This window comes from Melanostigma gelatinosum, assembly GCF_949748355.1.
Source record: "Melanostigma gelatinosum genome assembly, chromosome: 22".
Classification (NCBI taxonomy): domain Eukaryota; kingdom Metazoa; phylum Chordata; class Actinopteri; order Perciformes; family Zoarcidae; genus Melanostigma; species Melanostigma gelatinosum.
In genome coordinates, this window is record NC_136655.1 from 17,275,310 (window position 1) to 17,292,379 (window position 17,070).

The window sequence follows — 17,070 nt, forward strand, 5'->3', positions numbered from 1 at the left end:
AGGCAGATTAATAGCTTCCAGATTACAGATGAACTAATGTGAAGAGAGGTGAAACATGAGCCACATCTCTGGTTCCTCAGGAAGCCTCTCCAATGAAAGCGACAGCTAATGGGCACTCACTTTCATTCATGTCACAGTGGATGTAATGTAATGATGAGCTACTGAGCAAAAGAGAATACAACTAGTAAACACAGAACAGGCAGACATGAGATGTGGCATGTTGGTGGTTGATTTGTTACATTCCTTGCTGATAAATATCTGATAAATATCTGATAAATATCTGATAAATATCTGATAAAGATCTGATAAAGATCTGATAAATATCTGATAAATATCTGTCCTTGTTTTTAGATTTGTAGCACCAGCTTCATGAACACACACACACACACGAGCAGGCAGCAGGAGAGACACTCTGAGGACATTGACCGTAACAAAAGAATAAATAATGACATGAATAATTATTGATGCCCTTGTGTAGGATGTAAAAGTACATTAATCGAGGTCCTCAGGACCTTTCAGCGAAAGGCTAAACTTGAGTCTGTGAGCAACCAAACACTTCTGCAGGAATGAATCAAACTTGCAAGTAGAGCTGCTCAGATTCCTTCATCCCCCACAGACCAGCGCCACGGAACACAGGCTGCATCCACACATGAAGCAGAGCGAGAAGTATGTTTAGTGTTAGCTTAAAGGTTAGGGTTGGAAATATTCTTTAAAAGTATTTGTCAGATTCTTATTTGGTAACTGTAATAACCTGTCTAATTATTATATATGAATGTCAGTGTTAGACTTAGCACATTCTTTGCTAGTTTTAGCAACTTTTGGAACTAGCGCTGAGATACTTTCACTGGACTGAGTTTATGAAACAGCCTCTTGCTAGTTTCTCAAGATTACCAACCTTTAACTTCCAACATGATTCCTAGGAAGGATTCTGAGCTTCTTGATGAACACGAGCCCGAGAAGCTTTTCACTGACCAATAAATGCTTTTGGTGATGTTCCTTGAAAGCTCCCTCTATGTTTAAGCTGTCAGTCAGCTGTAGACAGTGTTAATCAAACATTTTGTAGCATTTGCAATATGACTTGAAGCTCAGGGTTGCCACAGGGCATCCCCATGGTTTAAATGAAGCAAACTTTGACTTTGTGACGTAATACAGAGTGTTTGACATGAAACAGGAACATGAATGAAACCGGTATATCAGCAACAGGAAACAACTTTGCCAACATACTGTGTGACTTAGAAAGTGTTGGATTGTTACGGGCAGACAGCTTTAGCTAAGTCAGACCTGAGAGCGGTGGTGTAGTGGTGAATGGCCTCCTGGTGCCGGCCGCTGTCTTTCAGGAAGTTGGCGTAGTTGTAGTGGACTTTGGCATTGTGTGGCAGAGTCTGGATACCAGAGCTAAAGCAAGGAGGAAGAGGAGAAAGGAGGAGGAGAAGGCATGAGGTCAGTCTGTAGAAAGAAATAACCACAGCCACAATGAGCTCCGGTTGTTTTATGAACTCACTGGTCCTCCCATAATAAAATTCCGTCCCAAATGCTCTCCTTGTATTTCACAGCGGAGCTCTGAGTTTGAAAGTCGCTTGTTCTTCTACTTGTTCTTAAACTGTCCAAATCAGTTGTGTGTACCTCCCTGTGAACACACCAACATTAACAATAATTGACCTTTACCTATACATGCATACTATACATGACACACGCACACAGTTTCATTCCTCTCCATTGACAATTTGAATCTGTTCTGGGACCGCTCTTCGTCTTTTAAGAACGATGGTATTAATCTCACCAAGCTGCTAGCAGCTCATTTACAGCACGCTGTACAATTCTGTCCGTGCGACTGACTATTTTCTCTGCACACACGCGCCCCTTCTTCTTCTTCTTCTTCTTCTACGCTGCCACCTCAGAGCAGTTTCCTGTGACTGCTCCCCCTACTGACCCCACCTGTCATCAATAGGGTTGGGTATCGTTTGGGTTTTTACCGATACCGGTGCTAAAACGATACTTTTAAAACGATACCGGTGCCTAAACGGTGCCTGAACTGATACTTTTTTCTTCAAATTTAACAATATATTAACTGGTAAAGTATACTATAAATAAAAATAAATACAAAACACTTGGCTTCAAACTTTTTAACTTCAAACTCTGAACAATATATTAACTGTTAACAGTTTACAGTATACTTAAATAAATATAAATAAATACAAAACACACACACACACACTCTGTACACACACTGCAGCTTCAAACTTCAGCAATTCTTTTGCAGAAATATGAGCATATTTGCCTTCTCTTGCAAAATAAGACCTCTCCTGATTTATGTCCCCTTATCTACCCCCCCCCCAAAAAAAATAACAATTCTGGAAAATGAGGACTATGTAATGAGAGTTATGTCCCCACATGACAGGTAAAATAAGCCCACACACACACACAGTCTCTCCTTACCGGAAGAGCGCCTCCCTGGAGAGCCAGACGTGGTTCTGCTGGACCGTCTTCCAGGAGAAGAGCAGGAGGAGCAGCAGCATGGAGACACTGAGGACTGTGGTGCCCCAACGGCCCACCACCGAACACAGCCGGCCTAGGCCATGAGCCACCAGGATACAATAACCCATACTAGAGAGGAGAGCAGGGGGCCATGGAAGTGAGGGGATTGGTGCAGAGACAGGATGGTGAGAGACTCAAAAAGGGAAAAGTATTGTTGATTACTGCAGTCCTACATACTCTCACCGTCATCACTCAACACATTGTGACATAACGTATTGCACCCTGGTGGTGCCCTTCACCCAAATCACTTCAGGTCCCACGGGTGCACATATCCTCAACACGGGTGCACATATCCTCAACACGGGTGCACATATCCTCAACACGGGTGCACATATCCTCAATACGGGTGCACATATCATCAACACGGGTGCACATATCCTCAACACGGGTGCACATATCCTCAATACGGGTGCACATATCATCAACACGGGTGCACATATCCTCAACACGGGTGCACATATCATCAACACGGGTGCACATATCATCAACACGGGTGCACATATCCTCAACACGGGTGCACATATCCTCAAAACGGGTGCACATATCCTCAACACGGGTGCACATATCCTCAACACGGGTGCACATATCCTCAACACGGGTGCACATATCATCAACACGGGTGCACATATCATCAACACGGGTGCACATATCATCAACACGGGTGCACATATCCTCAACACGGGTGCACATATCCTCAACACGGGTGCACATATCATCAACACGGGTGCACATCATCAACACGGGTGCACATATCCTCAACACGGGTGCACATATCCTCAACACGGGTGCACATATCCTCAACACGGGTGCACATATCCTCAACACGGGTGCACATATCCTCAATACGGGTGCACATATCATCAACACGGGTGCACATATCATCAACACGGGTGCACATATCATCAACACGGGTGCACATATCATCAACACGGGTGCACATATCCTCAACACGGGTGCACATATCCTCAAAATGGGTGCACATATCCTCAACACGGGTGCACATATCCTCAACACGGGTGCACATATCCTCAACACGGGTGCACATCATCAACACGGGTGCACATATCATCAACACGGGTGCACATATCATCAACACGGGTGCACATATCCTCAACACGGGTGCACATATCATCAACACAGGTGCACATATCCTCAACACGGGTGCACATATCATCAACACGGGTGCACATATCCTCAACACGGGTGCACATATCCTCAACACGGGTGCACATATCCTCAACACGGGTGCACATATCCTCAACATGGGTGTCCTCAGCTGCTGTTGCTTCCCATAAAAACTCTCTCACCACTTTTGCTCAATCCTTTGACCTGAATTACATAGTACCGGTAACTACAATTACTGCCTGGCAGTTGTATGGCTCCACCCACCAGTCAAGCAGCAGTTTACATCCATGTCATCACTTCATATTTACACATTTGTGTGTAATTGTTATAATTACCATGTTGAGTTATGTTTTGTGAGGTCACAGTGACCTTGACCTTTGACCACCACCTGGAGTCTCAGGGTCAGGGTCCGGGTCAGGGCCACATATAAGGAAACTCTCTAAAGGTGTTCCTGAGGGATTGTGTTCTGGAGAATACTGGTCACAGTGACAAATCAGAATCTCCTCCGCTGCTCCGTTCTTATGTGCATGTTGATCACACTGTCATTCTGCACATGAACAGGCGTGTTGTTTTCTGTCAGTGCATCATGACTTTGTTAGCTAAGATGTGATCTTTCTGACCCCACCCCACTGCTGCACAGGGGCCCGGGCCCCACTGCTGCACAGGGGCCCGGGCCCCACTGCTGCACAGGGGCCCGGGCACCACTGCTGCACAGGGGCCCGGCCACGCAATAGGTTCACAGGCCCACGGTGTCGTCTTGTTGCCACACAGCAGCAGATGTATGCAGGTAAAGATATAAATATACTCTGTGCAGAGAACGTAGTGACAGCTGCTGATTCTGAAGACAGAGAGCATACACTATGGGTTCCAACAAATGTGGGGCGACGGTGGCTAAGTGGAGAGCAGGGCCGTCCTTCAATTAGAGCAGGGATTCCCAAAGTGGGGGTGCGCGAGCTGCCTCTAGGGGGTGCGCGAGAGAAAAAATGTAATGGCGGTGCAGTCCTGTCTCCTAAAAATTACGTTTCCCCCAAAACTAAAATGCATTCTCAATTACGTTTGACCACAAACGTATTTTCTCCCTGATTACGTTTGTGTTTGACGTATTACAAATACGTTTCTCATCAACATATCTTTCTCTCTCGTCTTTATTCTTTTTCTGTGATCTGCCTCGCCTCTACGCCGCCACCCACGAGTTATTGACCCGCGGCCTGTTCCGAGGGCTGACAGACCTGACGATCGGGTGCCTCGTGGCGGGGGCGGCTGGAGACCTCGCGTCCCGGCGCCAACGGGTGAGCGCCCGCCACTCGGAACCATAAAACCAAGTCCCGGATTTCACCCGGGGATATTCTGGAGGTATTGTGACCGGGTGATGTGCCTCGTTGCTGGGGAGGTATGAGCCGAGAGTGGCGGGGTGTTATGGAGGTATATATTACAACTCGGTGTTGTTCCCGTGCGTGGATGAGCGCATTTCTGCCGGAGACAGGCGGCGTGTTGTGGTCGTATTCTGACTGCGTAATAGGGAGAAGGAGAGGCGGTGGTGGAGAGGGAAAAATGTTAAAGAGATGGTGGAATGTATGATTGGAGAGAGAGAAGCGAACAAGTTGGACGTGATCCCGCGTCCAACAACACTGTCGCGCGCATCGATGCTTTGTCCGAAGACATCCTGGCTACATTAGTCGGTCGCGTGAAGAAGAGTGAGTTTTACTCTCTGCAAGTAGACGAGTCTACAGATGTGGCCAATCTGGCCAATCGTCTGGTGTACGTCCGTTACCTTTCAGAAGGTACGTGCAGGAAGAGTTTTTTGTCTTTTTTATCTTGTAAACAAACGCCACGCGCGAGCAAACTGTTCTCTCATTGGTCCGATTTGTATGCGGCAATGTTGCTTTTTTTTTTTAAAGGTGTGTGTGTGTGGGGGGGCGTGAACCCGGTCTGGATGTAGAAGGGGGTGCGTGGCCTAAAAAGTTTGGGAACCGCTGAATTAGAGGATCGCCTGATCGATCCCCGGCTCCGCTAGTCGCATGTCGATGTGTCCTTCAGCAAGACATTAACCCCAACACTGCTCCTGTAGCTGAGCCTATGGTGTAGAAATGTGATAGAATCTGAATCGTAAATCGCTTTGGATGAAAGCGTCTGCTAAATGACTGTAATTTAATGTAAATGTCTTTCATTAAAAGAAGTCCGAACATAACACAACAGTAAAATAACAAAAAGAGATTAGCATCCGTAATGTAGCGTGCACATAATGCAGCCTGCTGCAGGTTTAAATACCCTGGATGATATGGATCATACACTTTATCCTGCTGCTATCCTGATGTTGCCGTGTCCCCAAATCTCAGCTATTAAAGTGTAAATAATCTGAGATAAAGACTGCAGAGGGATATATATTTATATCCAGCCTAATCAGAGCCTACAGGATGGATACATTCATTCATATATCAAACTCTTTATAGAAGAGTGAGAATAGAAATCATACACAACAATATATCAATACAGGTACACACACAGACTCACACACACACACTCACCTTGGCATGTAGAGAACCCTCTCGGCCACAACAAATCCCACCCTGAAGAAAAGGTTACTGGCAGGAATGAAGGGGAAGACCAGAAACAACATTCCGACCAATACCTGTCTGCTCTCCTGTCTCTGCACAGAGAGAGAGAGAGAGCGAGCGAGAGCGAGAGACAGAGACAGAGAGACAGAGACAGAGAGAGAGAGAGAGAGAGAGACACAGAGACAGAGATAGAGACACAGAGGCAGAGATAGAGAGAGAGACACAGAGACAGAGAGAGACAGACAGAGCAACAAGAGGACAACAAGAACAGTGAGATACAAGCCAGCAAACATCATATAGTCAGAGTATGGGAGAACGGTGTGTGTGTGTATACCTGAGCATTTTGAGATGAAAGAAAAAACCATAAGAAAGTACATAAATGAGGGAAAATTACTTAAATTACAAAATAATGACGTCCGAAAAAATGCTTTTACTGGAAACAAAGTTGACATTTCTGGTTAGACCAGAATAAATATGAAGATAACAGCTCCACCTGTACAATAACTACTGTTAAATATAACAGGCTATGATATATAGATGAATAATAGACAGCAAAAAACAAACGGGACCACTATAAATAATAATATATTTATATATAATTGTATATGTATGCGTGCATGCATGTACATGTGGGTGTTCATGGATGCATTCAAAATGATATATATAAACTATGTATATATATATATATATATATACACACATATATATATATATATATATATATATATATATATATACACATATATATATATATATATATATATATGTGTATATATATATATATATATATGTGTATATATATATATATATATATATACACATATATATATATATATATATATATATGTGTATATATATATATATATATATATATACACATATATATATATATATATGTGTATATATATATATATATATATATATGTGTATATCGTTTTGTATTGGAGATATGATGTCCCTTCAGGGTTGCCGTAGAGAAAAGGCGACTTCCGCTTCTGGTCGAGGGGGGGGCAGAAATAAAGAGAGAAGCTGCACCAGCTGCTGCTCTCCCTGGAGACGACTGGACATCGCTGCGGTAAAGTCAGCAGACACTCACATGTTAGTGCACCTATATGCTGACATTCACCGTAAACGCATTCAAACGGCACAGATCGGGAGCGAGCAAAGGACTTTGAAAGTTAGCGGAAACATTAACGTGAGACAACATCCGGTTTCTTCAGACGAACATCCGGTTTTCAGAATAAGATGCCAACAAAGTATGAATTATATTCACATTAAGTATGAAACATGCTACCTGCATCTCGTGAACCAAATGTTATTGCCCTTTTGTTCACCAAACGCGGCGCGAATTATTTGCGTGAGTAGATTACATACAAAGTCAATGCACAGACGCGATGAGACTGGCGTGACACGAATGTGCGATGGCGCCGCGCCAAACACGTGAGTTCAAATTTTTCAACTACGGCGAAAAAATGGCGTGACGCTGCGGCGCAATGAATGTAGAGATGTATTCATTGAGATTTAATGGAAAATGCTAAGTTTTGAACTGCCACTCTTCAGTGATGTAACCATTGGGTTTTTATGTGAACAGTATTACATTAGGCTTTTTCCACCTCTTCCAATAATGCAGTTACATGATGCGATGAGGGCAGAGGGCATCAGGAGGCAACAGAGTTCATTGGAATTGCAGTCTTAGGCCCTTTCTAGCAACATATCACTTGTTACTGTTACCTGCAGTGAGAAGACGCAGCGCAGGCAGAGAGCAACCATCACTACGCCCAGCAGCGCGGTAGCCACGAGGCGCACGTCACCCAACGACTCCACCAGGGGAATGCTGCCCACCTGCCAGTCGTAACACAGAACGACGGGGGCCAGCAGCAGCCAGGCATTGAAAGACAGCAGGTAAGAATAGGTCAAGATCCTGAGGTGAGGGGATGGAGATATGGAGGATGTGGAGAAAGAGAGAAGATGGATGTGAGGCAGATAGAGGATTGATCAATAATCAAACCTAACGAGAGTTTCAATCAATCATTTGAATCTTTCTGTTTATCTCAATCCTAAAGTTTACAGAATAAACAGACAGGACGTTGCCCAGAGTTGAATATTGATATGAAGTAATTCTCTAACCTGACATTTAGAGCCCAATCCACCGTGCCAAGTCATAGTGTGTGTCTAATGATACAACCATGTCATGTTGCACATCAATTTGCCTTAAACTTGTTTGCTTTACTGTAGTTGTCTTTTTCTGTCTCTCAGTGGGTTCAAGACCTGCTTCGCTGTCTAGAGTAGCAATGCGTCCTCAGGGCGGCAGCTATCTGTCCACAGGGCGGCAGCTATCTGTCCTCAGGGCGGCAGCTATCTGTCCACAGGGCGGCAGCTATCTGTCCACAGGGCGGCAGCTATCTGTCCACAGGGCGGCAGCTATCTGTCCACAGGGCGGCAGCTATCTGTCCACAGGGCGGCAGCTATCTGTCCACAGGGCGGCAGCTATCTGTCCTCAGGGCTGCAGCTATCTGTCCTCAGGGCGGCAGCTATCTGTCCACAGGGCGGCAGCTATCTGTCCACAGGGCGGCAGCTATCTGTCCACAGGGCGGCAGCTATCTGTCCACAGGGCGGCAGCTATCTGTCCACAGGGCGGCAGCTATCTGTCCACAGGGCGGCAGCTATCTGTCCTCAGGGCGGCAGCTATCTGTCCTCAGGGCGGCAGCTATCTGTCCTCAGGGCGGCAGCTATCTGTCCTTAGGGCGGCAGCTATCTGTCCTCAGGGCGGCAGCTATCTGTCCACAGGGCGGCAGCTGCCTGGTGTGTCTGGTGAGGCTAACCTGGGCGATTGTCTATTGCTCTGGAATCAAACCAAGCAATACATTTCGGTGGTTTCTCCTTGTTGCCAAACTAAGTTATTAGGGTTCAAGCCCCTAATGACCGCTTGCTGCTTCCTGCGGATTTGCTTTTAGCAATTGAGCTGCTTTCGTTCTGTTGAGCAAAAAAGGACCTAAACTAATAATAATAATAATAACTAATAATATTTTCTGTGTTGTCTTTAATTGTTGACTGTTGTAAGCAGGCTACTGGCACACTGGGCACCGTGGAAATTTGGGGAACGAGCTAAGTAAATCAGTGTCATCTGCAAAGCCATATGCAATCTTACTGTCTTGCATGATCTAGCATAAAGTATACAGGTTGGATATAGGTACAGGTAGATACCCCAGAACAAGGCCTGGACCTCATGATCAGCTTTAAAAAGCGATTTCATTTTTCTACCTGCACACTGTTAATGTGGAACGGCCAAGAGTAGAGCAGGACGGCTGGAGCGAGGACACACTGACAGACAGTCACACAGAGAGGCGGTGAGGGAATCAGACATCAGGGGAGCAGAAATAATGAGAGACAGAGATGAAGGTGAAGCAGGAAGGACAGCGAGAGGGCTATGGGAATCCGCTATCAATTTCCCAGGTGGCCGAGGGAGAGACAATCTATTTTTCTCTGACGCTCTGCTATTAACGGACTAAATGATATGCTGTTAGGGTTAACCCTAGACTGCAGCGCATCATTCGCTCTGCTGAGAGGGTGATTGGCTGCAATCTGCCGTCCCTCCAGGACCACTCCAGGACCCTGAAGCGAGCAAGAAGGATTGTAGCTGACCCCTCTCAGCCTGGACACAAACTGTTCGAGTCCCTTCCATCTGGCAGCAGGCTGAGGTCCATCAGGACCAAGACCTCACGCCACATAAACAGTTTCTTGAGGTTCACAAGTAAAGTCCGGGACCCCCACTGACTCTGTCATCCCCAGGACAATTTCCTACTGTTACACACCCTTGCATATCTTTTTTTATTGAAATAAACTTGCCACTTTACTATTATTTGTTTGTTTAACATACTTTATTATTATGTCTCATATTATTGCACTGTTTATTGTTATGCACCATGTACGTGTGACGTACTACAAACAGCAGCAAACAGTTCTGATTCTGATGTCCTGTTCATAGCGAACTCTGCATTCAATTCATGTGATCCGGGTCATATCAAATCATTCTGATCTTGCCAGCAATTTTCATATCACGGCTCAGTTCTGATACAACATATTCATTGGTTTTATGTGTGTTTTTTTTTATTTCTCAAATTCATTGCATTCGGGTAACTGATTCATATTCATCATGTTCCTATTTGTCGTATGCTAAAACTACATTGCCCTGTAGTTGCTTCATATTTGCTATATTCTGCTCAATTCTATTCTTCATAGCTTCTGCAAAAATGATTCCTATTCATTGTATTTTGGTAAGTGGTGTTACACACTTTGCAACATGGTCATTTCAAATTTAATATCCTGGGGAATATTCCTGATCTAATCACAGCATCACTAACTCCTTTAGTGCACAACACCAGGATAGAGTCTCATCTCCAAAGACTCACTCTTCATGTGATTATGCACATGTAACTCAATGATGGTTCACTGTAGACGAAGTCTCTCCTGATTGAAGTAGGAGAAGCTGAGACCTAAAATGTTTGTCATTTAATTGTGTTCATTACTAAAAGAAAGTATTTAATGAAATGCTGGTTAATTTCTGTCAACTGACTAATCAATTAACACGTTTCAGCACCCATCGTGTGCCATTTGTTGGATATTGTTATTGATTACAATGATAGTGAAACGTTTCTCAGCTCTATGCTTTGTCATTTAATCAAAATACATACATAGTGATGTAACTGTATCCTTGTATTATACAATTCTTAGTAGACTCCTGAAAGCCAAATACACCACAAGACTGATGTTGTATAGTTATGACTCACAAAGAGATGAATGTGAATTGACACATTTTAACATTCTGTTATTTTCACATTGAAACAAATGTTATCTGAAGAAAAAAATTAAAATGCCAGCTTTCTTTTCGTCTGTTGCGTTGCTTGTTGTGTCTGCATGCTTGTGTGTCACTGACCTGGTCATCAGGTGTGGTGAGAAGGAGGCGGGGTTGTCCTGTTCAGAGAAGAGGGGCATGGATCCTCCCATCAGCCACAGCCTGAGCGACATGATGATCACCACCTGGAGGAGGGAGGGGCAACATGTGAGTACAGTTACAATTCAGCATTAGCTTCCTGTTTACAGGGTGTAAAGCCTCCGCCCTTACATTCCAGTCCTGTGCCTGAGCGACAAACACGGCTGCTGTTGGTACTTACAGCTTTAAGATAGCAGCTTGTGGAAGACTCCAGTGATGAGCAGGCAGTGCACAGGCAGGTAGCCAGTCAATGATTTGATTCAGGTCTAATAAAACGATTGGATGGGCTGATTACAGACAGCCACAGATACCTGCTATTGTTTGTCAGAGCATTTGAGTCATTGTTTGTTGTCAGGATGTAAAGACAATTTCAACAAAAATAACAAAACATGTTTTTAAAGCGTATTACTGACCCAAGCTTTAACTTGAAAGTTCACTCTCCCTTCCCTCAGACAGAAACCCTGGTCTGGTAATTATATCCAAGTTCAAGCATAACCTTTTAAAGCCATATAGAATATCCAATCGTCTATCTTTCACTTTCCAATACTCGGTCCTCCAATTGGTTTCTCAACAGGCTTTCTAGGCCAACTGTTGTCAAAGAATTGCCAAATTAGCAAAGCAACCCACTGTCCACAGCGGAATGTTACTTTGTTCTCCTGTTGGTACTCTGCCCGTTTCTCTCAACGAGGGGCGAGCCAACCGCCATCTACAGCTGAGTGGTTTTGGGACTGCGGTGTTCATTGGTGGTGTCACTTTGTGTTGGATTTGGGGAGACCGCTTGTGGCATTGGTTGTGTTGAGCTATTTGGGTCGTCCTTGTTTGGGTTGTTTACTGGGAGCGGCTGGGGGTTGTAGATTTTGCAGATGGACCTGATTTGCGGTGGGGGTTACAGTGTGTATGTGCATGTATGTATGTATGTGTGTGTGTGTGTGTATATATATATAAATATAAATGTTTCAATTTTTTATTTTTATTTTATTGATCATTTTATTTCATTAATTTCTTAGTTTATTTTAAACGTATCCAACGGTCTTACTGAGCTTTCTGCAGCAAGGCCGAGATCCTCCTTGTGGCACTGGCACCGCAGTGACTAGTCAGTGTCGGGCGTCCGTCCATCGGTCGGGCGTCTGTCGGTCGGGCGTCTGTCGGGCGTCTGTCGGTCGGGCGTCTGTCGGGCGTCTGTCGGTCGGGCGTCTGTCGGGCGTCTGTCGGTCGGGCGTCTGTCGGGCGGCGGTCGGGCATCTGTTGGGCGTCTGTCGGTCGGGCGTCTGTCGGGCGTCTGTCGTGCGGCGGTCGGGCATCTGTTGGGCGTCTGTCGGTCGGGCGTCTGTCGGGCGTCTGTCGGTCGGGCGTCTGTCGGGCGTCTGTCGGTCGGGCGTCTGTCGGCGTCTGTCGGGCGTCTGTCGGTCGGGCGTCTGTCGGGCGTCTGTCGGTCGGGCGTCTGTCGGCGTCTGTCGGGCGTCTGTCGGGCGTCTGTCGGTCGGGCGTCTGTCGGGCGTCTGTCGGTCGGGCGTCTGTCGGGCGGCGGTCGGGCGTCTGTCGGGCATCTGTTGGGCGTCTGTCGGTCGGGCGTCTGTCGGGCGTCTGTCGGTCGGGCGTCTGTCGGCGTCTGTCGGGCGTCGGTCGGGACGTCTGTCGGGGGTCTGTCAGTCGGGCGTCTGTCGGGCGGCGGTCGGGCGTCTGTCGGTCGGGCGTCTGTCAGGCGTCTGTCGGGCGGCGGTCGGGCGTCTGTCGGTCGGGCGTCTGTCGGTCGGGCGTCTGTCGGTCGTCGGTCGGGCGTCACGCTTGCCACTGACTAGCCACTGAGGTGCCAGTGCCACAAGGAGGATCTCGCTGTCTCTTGCTTTCTGTTGTTATTGTCTTGTTTTTGCTGCTTTGACTGTCAAAGCACTTTGTTGTTTTTAAAGGTGCTATATAAATAAAGTTATTATTATTATTATTATTACAGTCGGTAATACACAGACTATGGAAAATGACATCATGCAACCCCACTTCAAAACACCCTTTAAGCCCTGTGTTTATGACAGCTAAATGGCCCCTTGCAGTCTATTTACAGTGTACAAATACAAGAGACAATAAAAAAAGGAAGAAAATATTGAAGGAAGTATTATTGTACCTTAGATGAACAGGGCTATACAACATTTCTATGTAATATTTAGCAACTGTTTTCCAAACTGTCATCATTTTCAGCTGTATTACTATGCAACTCCCCAAAAACTATAAACACAACTGTAGAAAAAACATATCCCACTGTGTATCAATCTTAACATCTATGTTTTACTTTGTAAAATGGCCAACAGTAATGGTAAGTATTTACAATTGGGAGGCAATTGACTGCATGCAGAGCCACCAGTCTGCTACTCTTTAATGTGAAGGTGAAGAAGAACTCACATAGCCAGAGATGAGGCAGGCTCGCTTGATGAAGGGGCTGCAGATGTGGTGGAGGTCCCTGAAGCTGGAGCCAGACAGGTGACTGAGGGACACACAGACGTACAGAAGATCACTCAGACATTTCCTGTGGGCTTAAGTCAACACTCGCGCAGTCCTGCAGTCAGAAGGGCTTTCTGAACAAACATTCTCACATCCTCACAGGTATGGAAGGTTTGAGGCAGAATAGGGGGACAGAGTTGTTCCTCTGCTGAACAGGTAGCAGAGGTCGTCACAGAGCTGAGGCTGGCGTCTGTCAGGATGCACTGAGCTCCTCTTCTCTCTCTCTTTCTGTAATAACTGATGTCCCATTAACGTTCATTACTAACTCTGCTTCTTCACCAGAGTCTCTGTGCTTTCTCGCCTCACAGGTTCCCGTGGATCCTGGTTGTACCTGGACCTGGTCTTGCCTCCTGCCGTGGTTCTGTCATATGCATTGAATGTGTTGTAACTCTGTTGTGTTCGTTCTGTACACATGACATCTATCACACTTCTGTCCATCCTGAGAGAGGATCCTCCTCTGTTCTCTCTCTAAGGGCTCTCCCTCTTTTCTCCCCGTTAAATGGTTTTTTGGGGGAGTTCTTCCTGTTCTGATGTGAGGGTCCTGGGACAGAGGATGTCGTACGAGTACAGATTGTGAAAACCTCTGAGGCAAATATGTAATTTGTGATTTTGGGCTATAGAAAAATAAGATAAGATGAATTGAATTGTGTGAAAAGAACCAGCCACCACAACGGAACGGGTGTGACATCTTAATTATATCTCACTTGTGTGCCCCAACCACCAGGCAGCAGTCAGCAGCTAAACTACAGCAACCGTGAATGACAGCAAATTGGGGAAGTGCGGGAGCTCCTCACCCTCCGAGCAGAGGACATTAACCAGCACATAACACGGATGGTATGGACGGATGCAAGTCGCTGCCTGACGCACGCATTGTACATTACACCAGACGCCAGCGTGCTTTCTGAAATCATCCATCTGTGTGAAAGGGGCTTCTGTTCTAATGCTGATGCTGACAAGAACAAGACAAATTTAAAGATGTCATTAGAAATCAGACATGACTCCCGAAAGTAAAGCGATCATTTCACAACTTCACAAAATCCACTGTGAGAAAATGGATGCCCTTAAAACAAGCATCGAACACTTGGCCGCATCATCTGTAAATTCTAGCAATCTAGACCGTTAATTCAACATAACCAAGACTGTTCATTGTCTATTACAGTGCCATGGAGCCGTGCAGCTTGTTGAGGGAGATGAACATCTCAACATTACAAAAAACAAGCCGTCTTTCACGTACTCTTCTGTCAGCCCTGATTCACATGAACCTGTCAAAGATGACCACAGAGACATTCGACACAAAGCCATCTGTTGATGGAGAAGGCTAATCAGAGGTTCCACCAGCAACTGGGAGGTGCAGGAAGCTGAAGCGGAGGACAGTGGGTGAGACACAGAGGACAGCAAGGAATGGAGTGAGTACCAAACACCCTCTTCTGGTACTCACCTCAGTACCTGACTAACAAAGTGAGGTCTGACGCATCTTCTTCATCTGTGGCACAGAGCTCCATAGTTGTCCATAAACTATCAAAAACACATCACCGTGGCACTGGGTCACATGCTCCTTCCTTAACATGAACACTGTAGATTATTTTGACTCAATCCCACGTAATCCCATGTATAATGTCCTGCTGCCCCAAATACTCACTGGAGCACCAAATGTGGATTAATCCGCTGCTAAAAATAGGACCGAACAAATGAAAATGTTTGAGTAACATTTGATAAAAACTACAGTAAGCTGTTTTATGAAATTACTGAGCCTTTTGAAAAAAATGAAACTATATATTTGCTTGGTGTTTTTAAAGATTTACATCTTCAGTAGGAACCAATGGGCTTGGAGCTGAGAGCCACAAACAGGAAGTCAGAATGTTTTGACGAACACATTGTTGGTTTTGGTGTTTTCATGGGATTTGTTGACAACCACAGACTTATTCTTAATAAATACCTGGCTGCATCAGATTAGAAATCACCAATTCTACTGGTTTGAAATGTCTTATGTTCACAAGTCAGTCCACGCCATCACAATTCTCTTACATTGACAAATCAGGCCCTAGACCCTTTCAAACCTCCACATTCAGATTATTTATCTGTGACCACTCAGTATTTTTGTCATTGATTAACATCGAGTTTAACTTCTATTTGTCTGCATTCCTGCACTTTTTGTAACAAAGTCTTCAAAGTCACCAGCCATTCACACACTTTAGTTGATCCAGCCTTTCAGAAAATGTCAAGTATGAACTGTCCTCCCAGACCCCACAGCTCTGTTCATTCGCCTGAGGTAGAAACTAAAGGAGCCTCAGAGAATAAGAGGGGGATCAGACAGGCAGGTAGTGAAAGGAAAGCACGGAGAATCCACTCAACACCCCGATACTTTGAGACGTTTCCTTTGAGCAGACCTTCCAAAGCATCGCAGAAACGGGGAAGGAAGAGATCTCACAGGAATTCCTTCTCACACTTTGTCTCGTCTTTTTCATCTCTGCATCTCAGTCCCTTTGCTCTCTACTCACTTTCCCTTTTCTATATTTGCTCTGTCTGTTCTGCTGAGGATTGAGGAGCCAAGAGACAGAATGACAAAGAGGAATCAGACTCTGCGGACACTGCATTTGCCTGACTTACGTGAAAGAGTTTTGTTTGCAAAAAAGCAAGGCTTTTGTCCCTGCTGATTACCAGTGAACTAGTTTCTAGAGAGGTGCGATGCACATAGTACATATAATCGGCTTAAAACTCACACAAACATCCTCTCAATAAGATCTCCAGAGGTACAACTGGGAGCAACGTCCACTTGGGAGAGAATCCAGGTAAAAGCAATGATCCCTTCATGATTTGGGGTACTCAACCCATAGCAGTCATAACGAAGGAGATATACATATGATTACAGTGACATTGAAGAGTAAAAGAAAGATTTACGAGTTTTGAGATGATTGCGAGTATTTGCAACTCAGTATCAGGAAAAGGTCCCCACCATTTAGTATTTTCATTGTTATGTTCATGACATTTTTTATATTTTCAAAGCTGTGTTTGCAACAACCTTTTCAGTTTCTGAAACATCTAATGCCTGAGGACCTAAATCCTCCTAAAAGCACATATATCACTCTATACGGAAAACTGGTGAAAGTTCAAATTGCCGTTTGTGTATATATATATATATATATATATATATATATATATATATATATATATATATATATATATATATACACATATACACATATATATATATATATACACATATACACATATATATATATATACATATATATACACATATACACATATATATATATACATATATATACACATATACACATATATATATATACATATATATACACATATACACATATATACACATATACACATATATACACATATATATATGTGTAT

The 17,070-nt window shown here is 44.7% G+C and overlaps 1 protein-coding gene across 1 annotated transcript in view; it reads right to left on the reverse strand.

Annotated features, from left to right (window-relative positions):
* tmtc1 (transmembrane O-mannosyltransferase targeting cadherins 1) overlaps positions 1-17,070 on the reverse strand; it is a gene marked incomplete at its 5' end in the record, with an annotated part of 78,688 nt that overhangs the window by 28,133 nt on the left and 33,485 nt on the right. The window contains 6 exons of the mRNA XM_079294758.1: positions 1,282-1,395; positions 2,437-2,604; positions 6,186-6,307; positions 7,947-8,136; positions 11,149-11,252; positions 13,597-13,678. Coding sequence (XP_079150884.1) covers positions 1,282-1,395; positions 2,437-2,604; positions 6,186-6,307; positions 7,947-8,136; positions 11,149-11,252; positions 13,597-13,678 — 780 coding nt within the window. The remainder of the gene's footprint in view (positions 1-1,281; positions 1,396-2,436; positions 2,605-6,185; positions 6,308-7,946; positions 8,137-11,148; positions 11,253-13,596; positions 13,679-17,070) is intronic.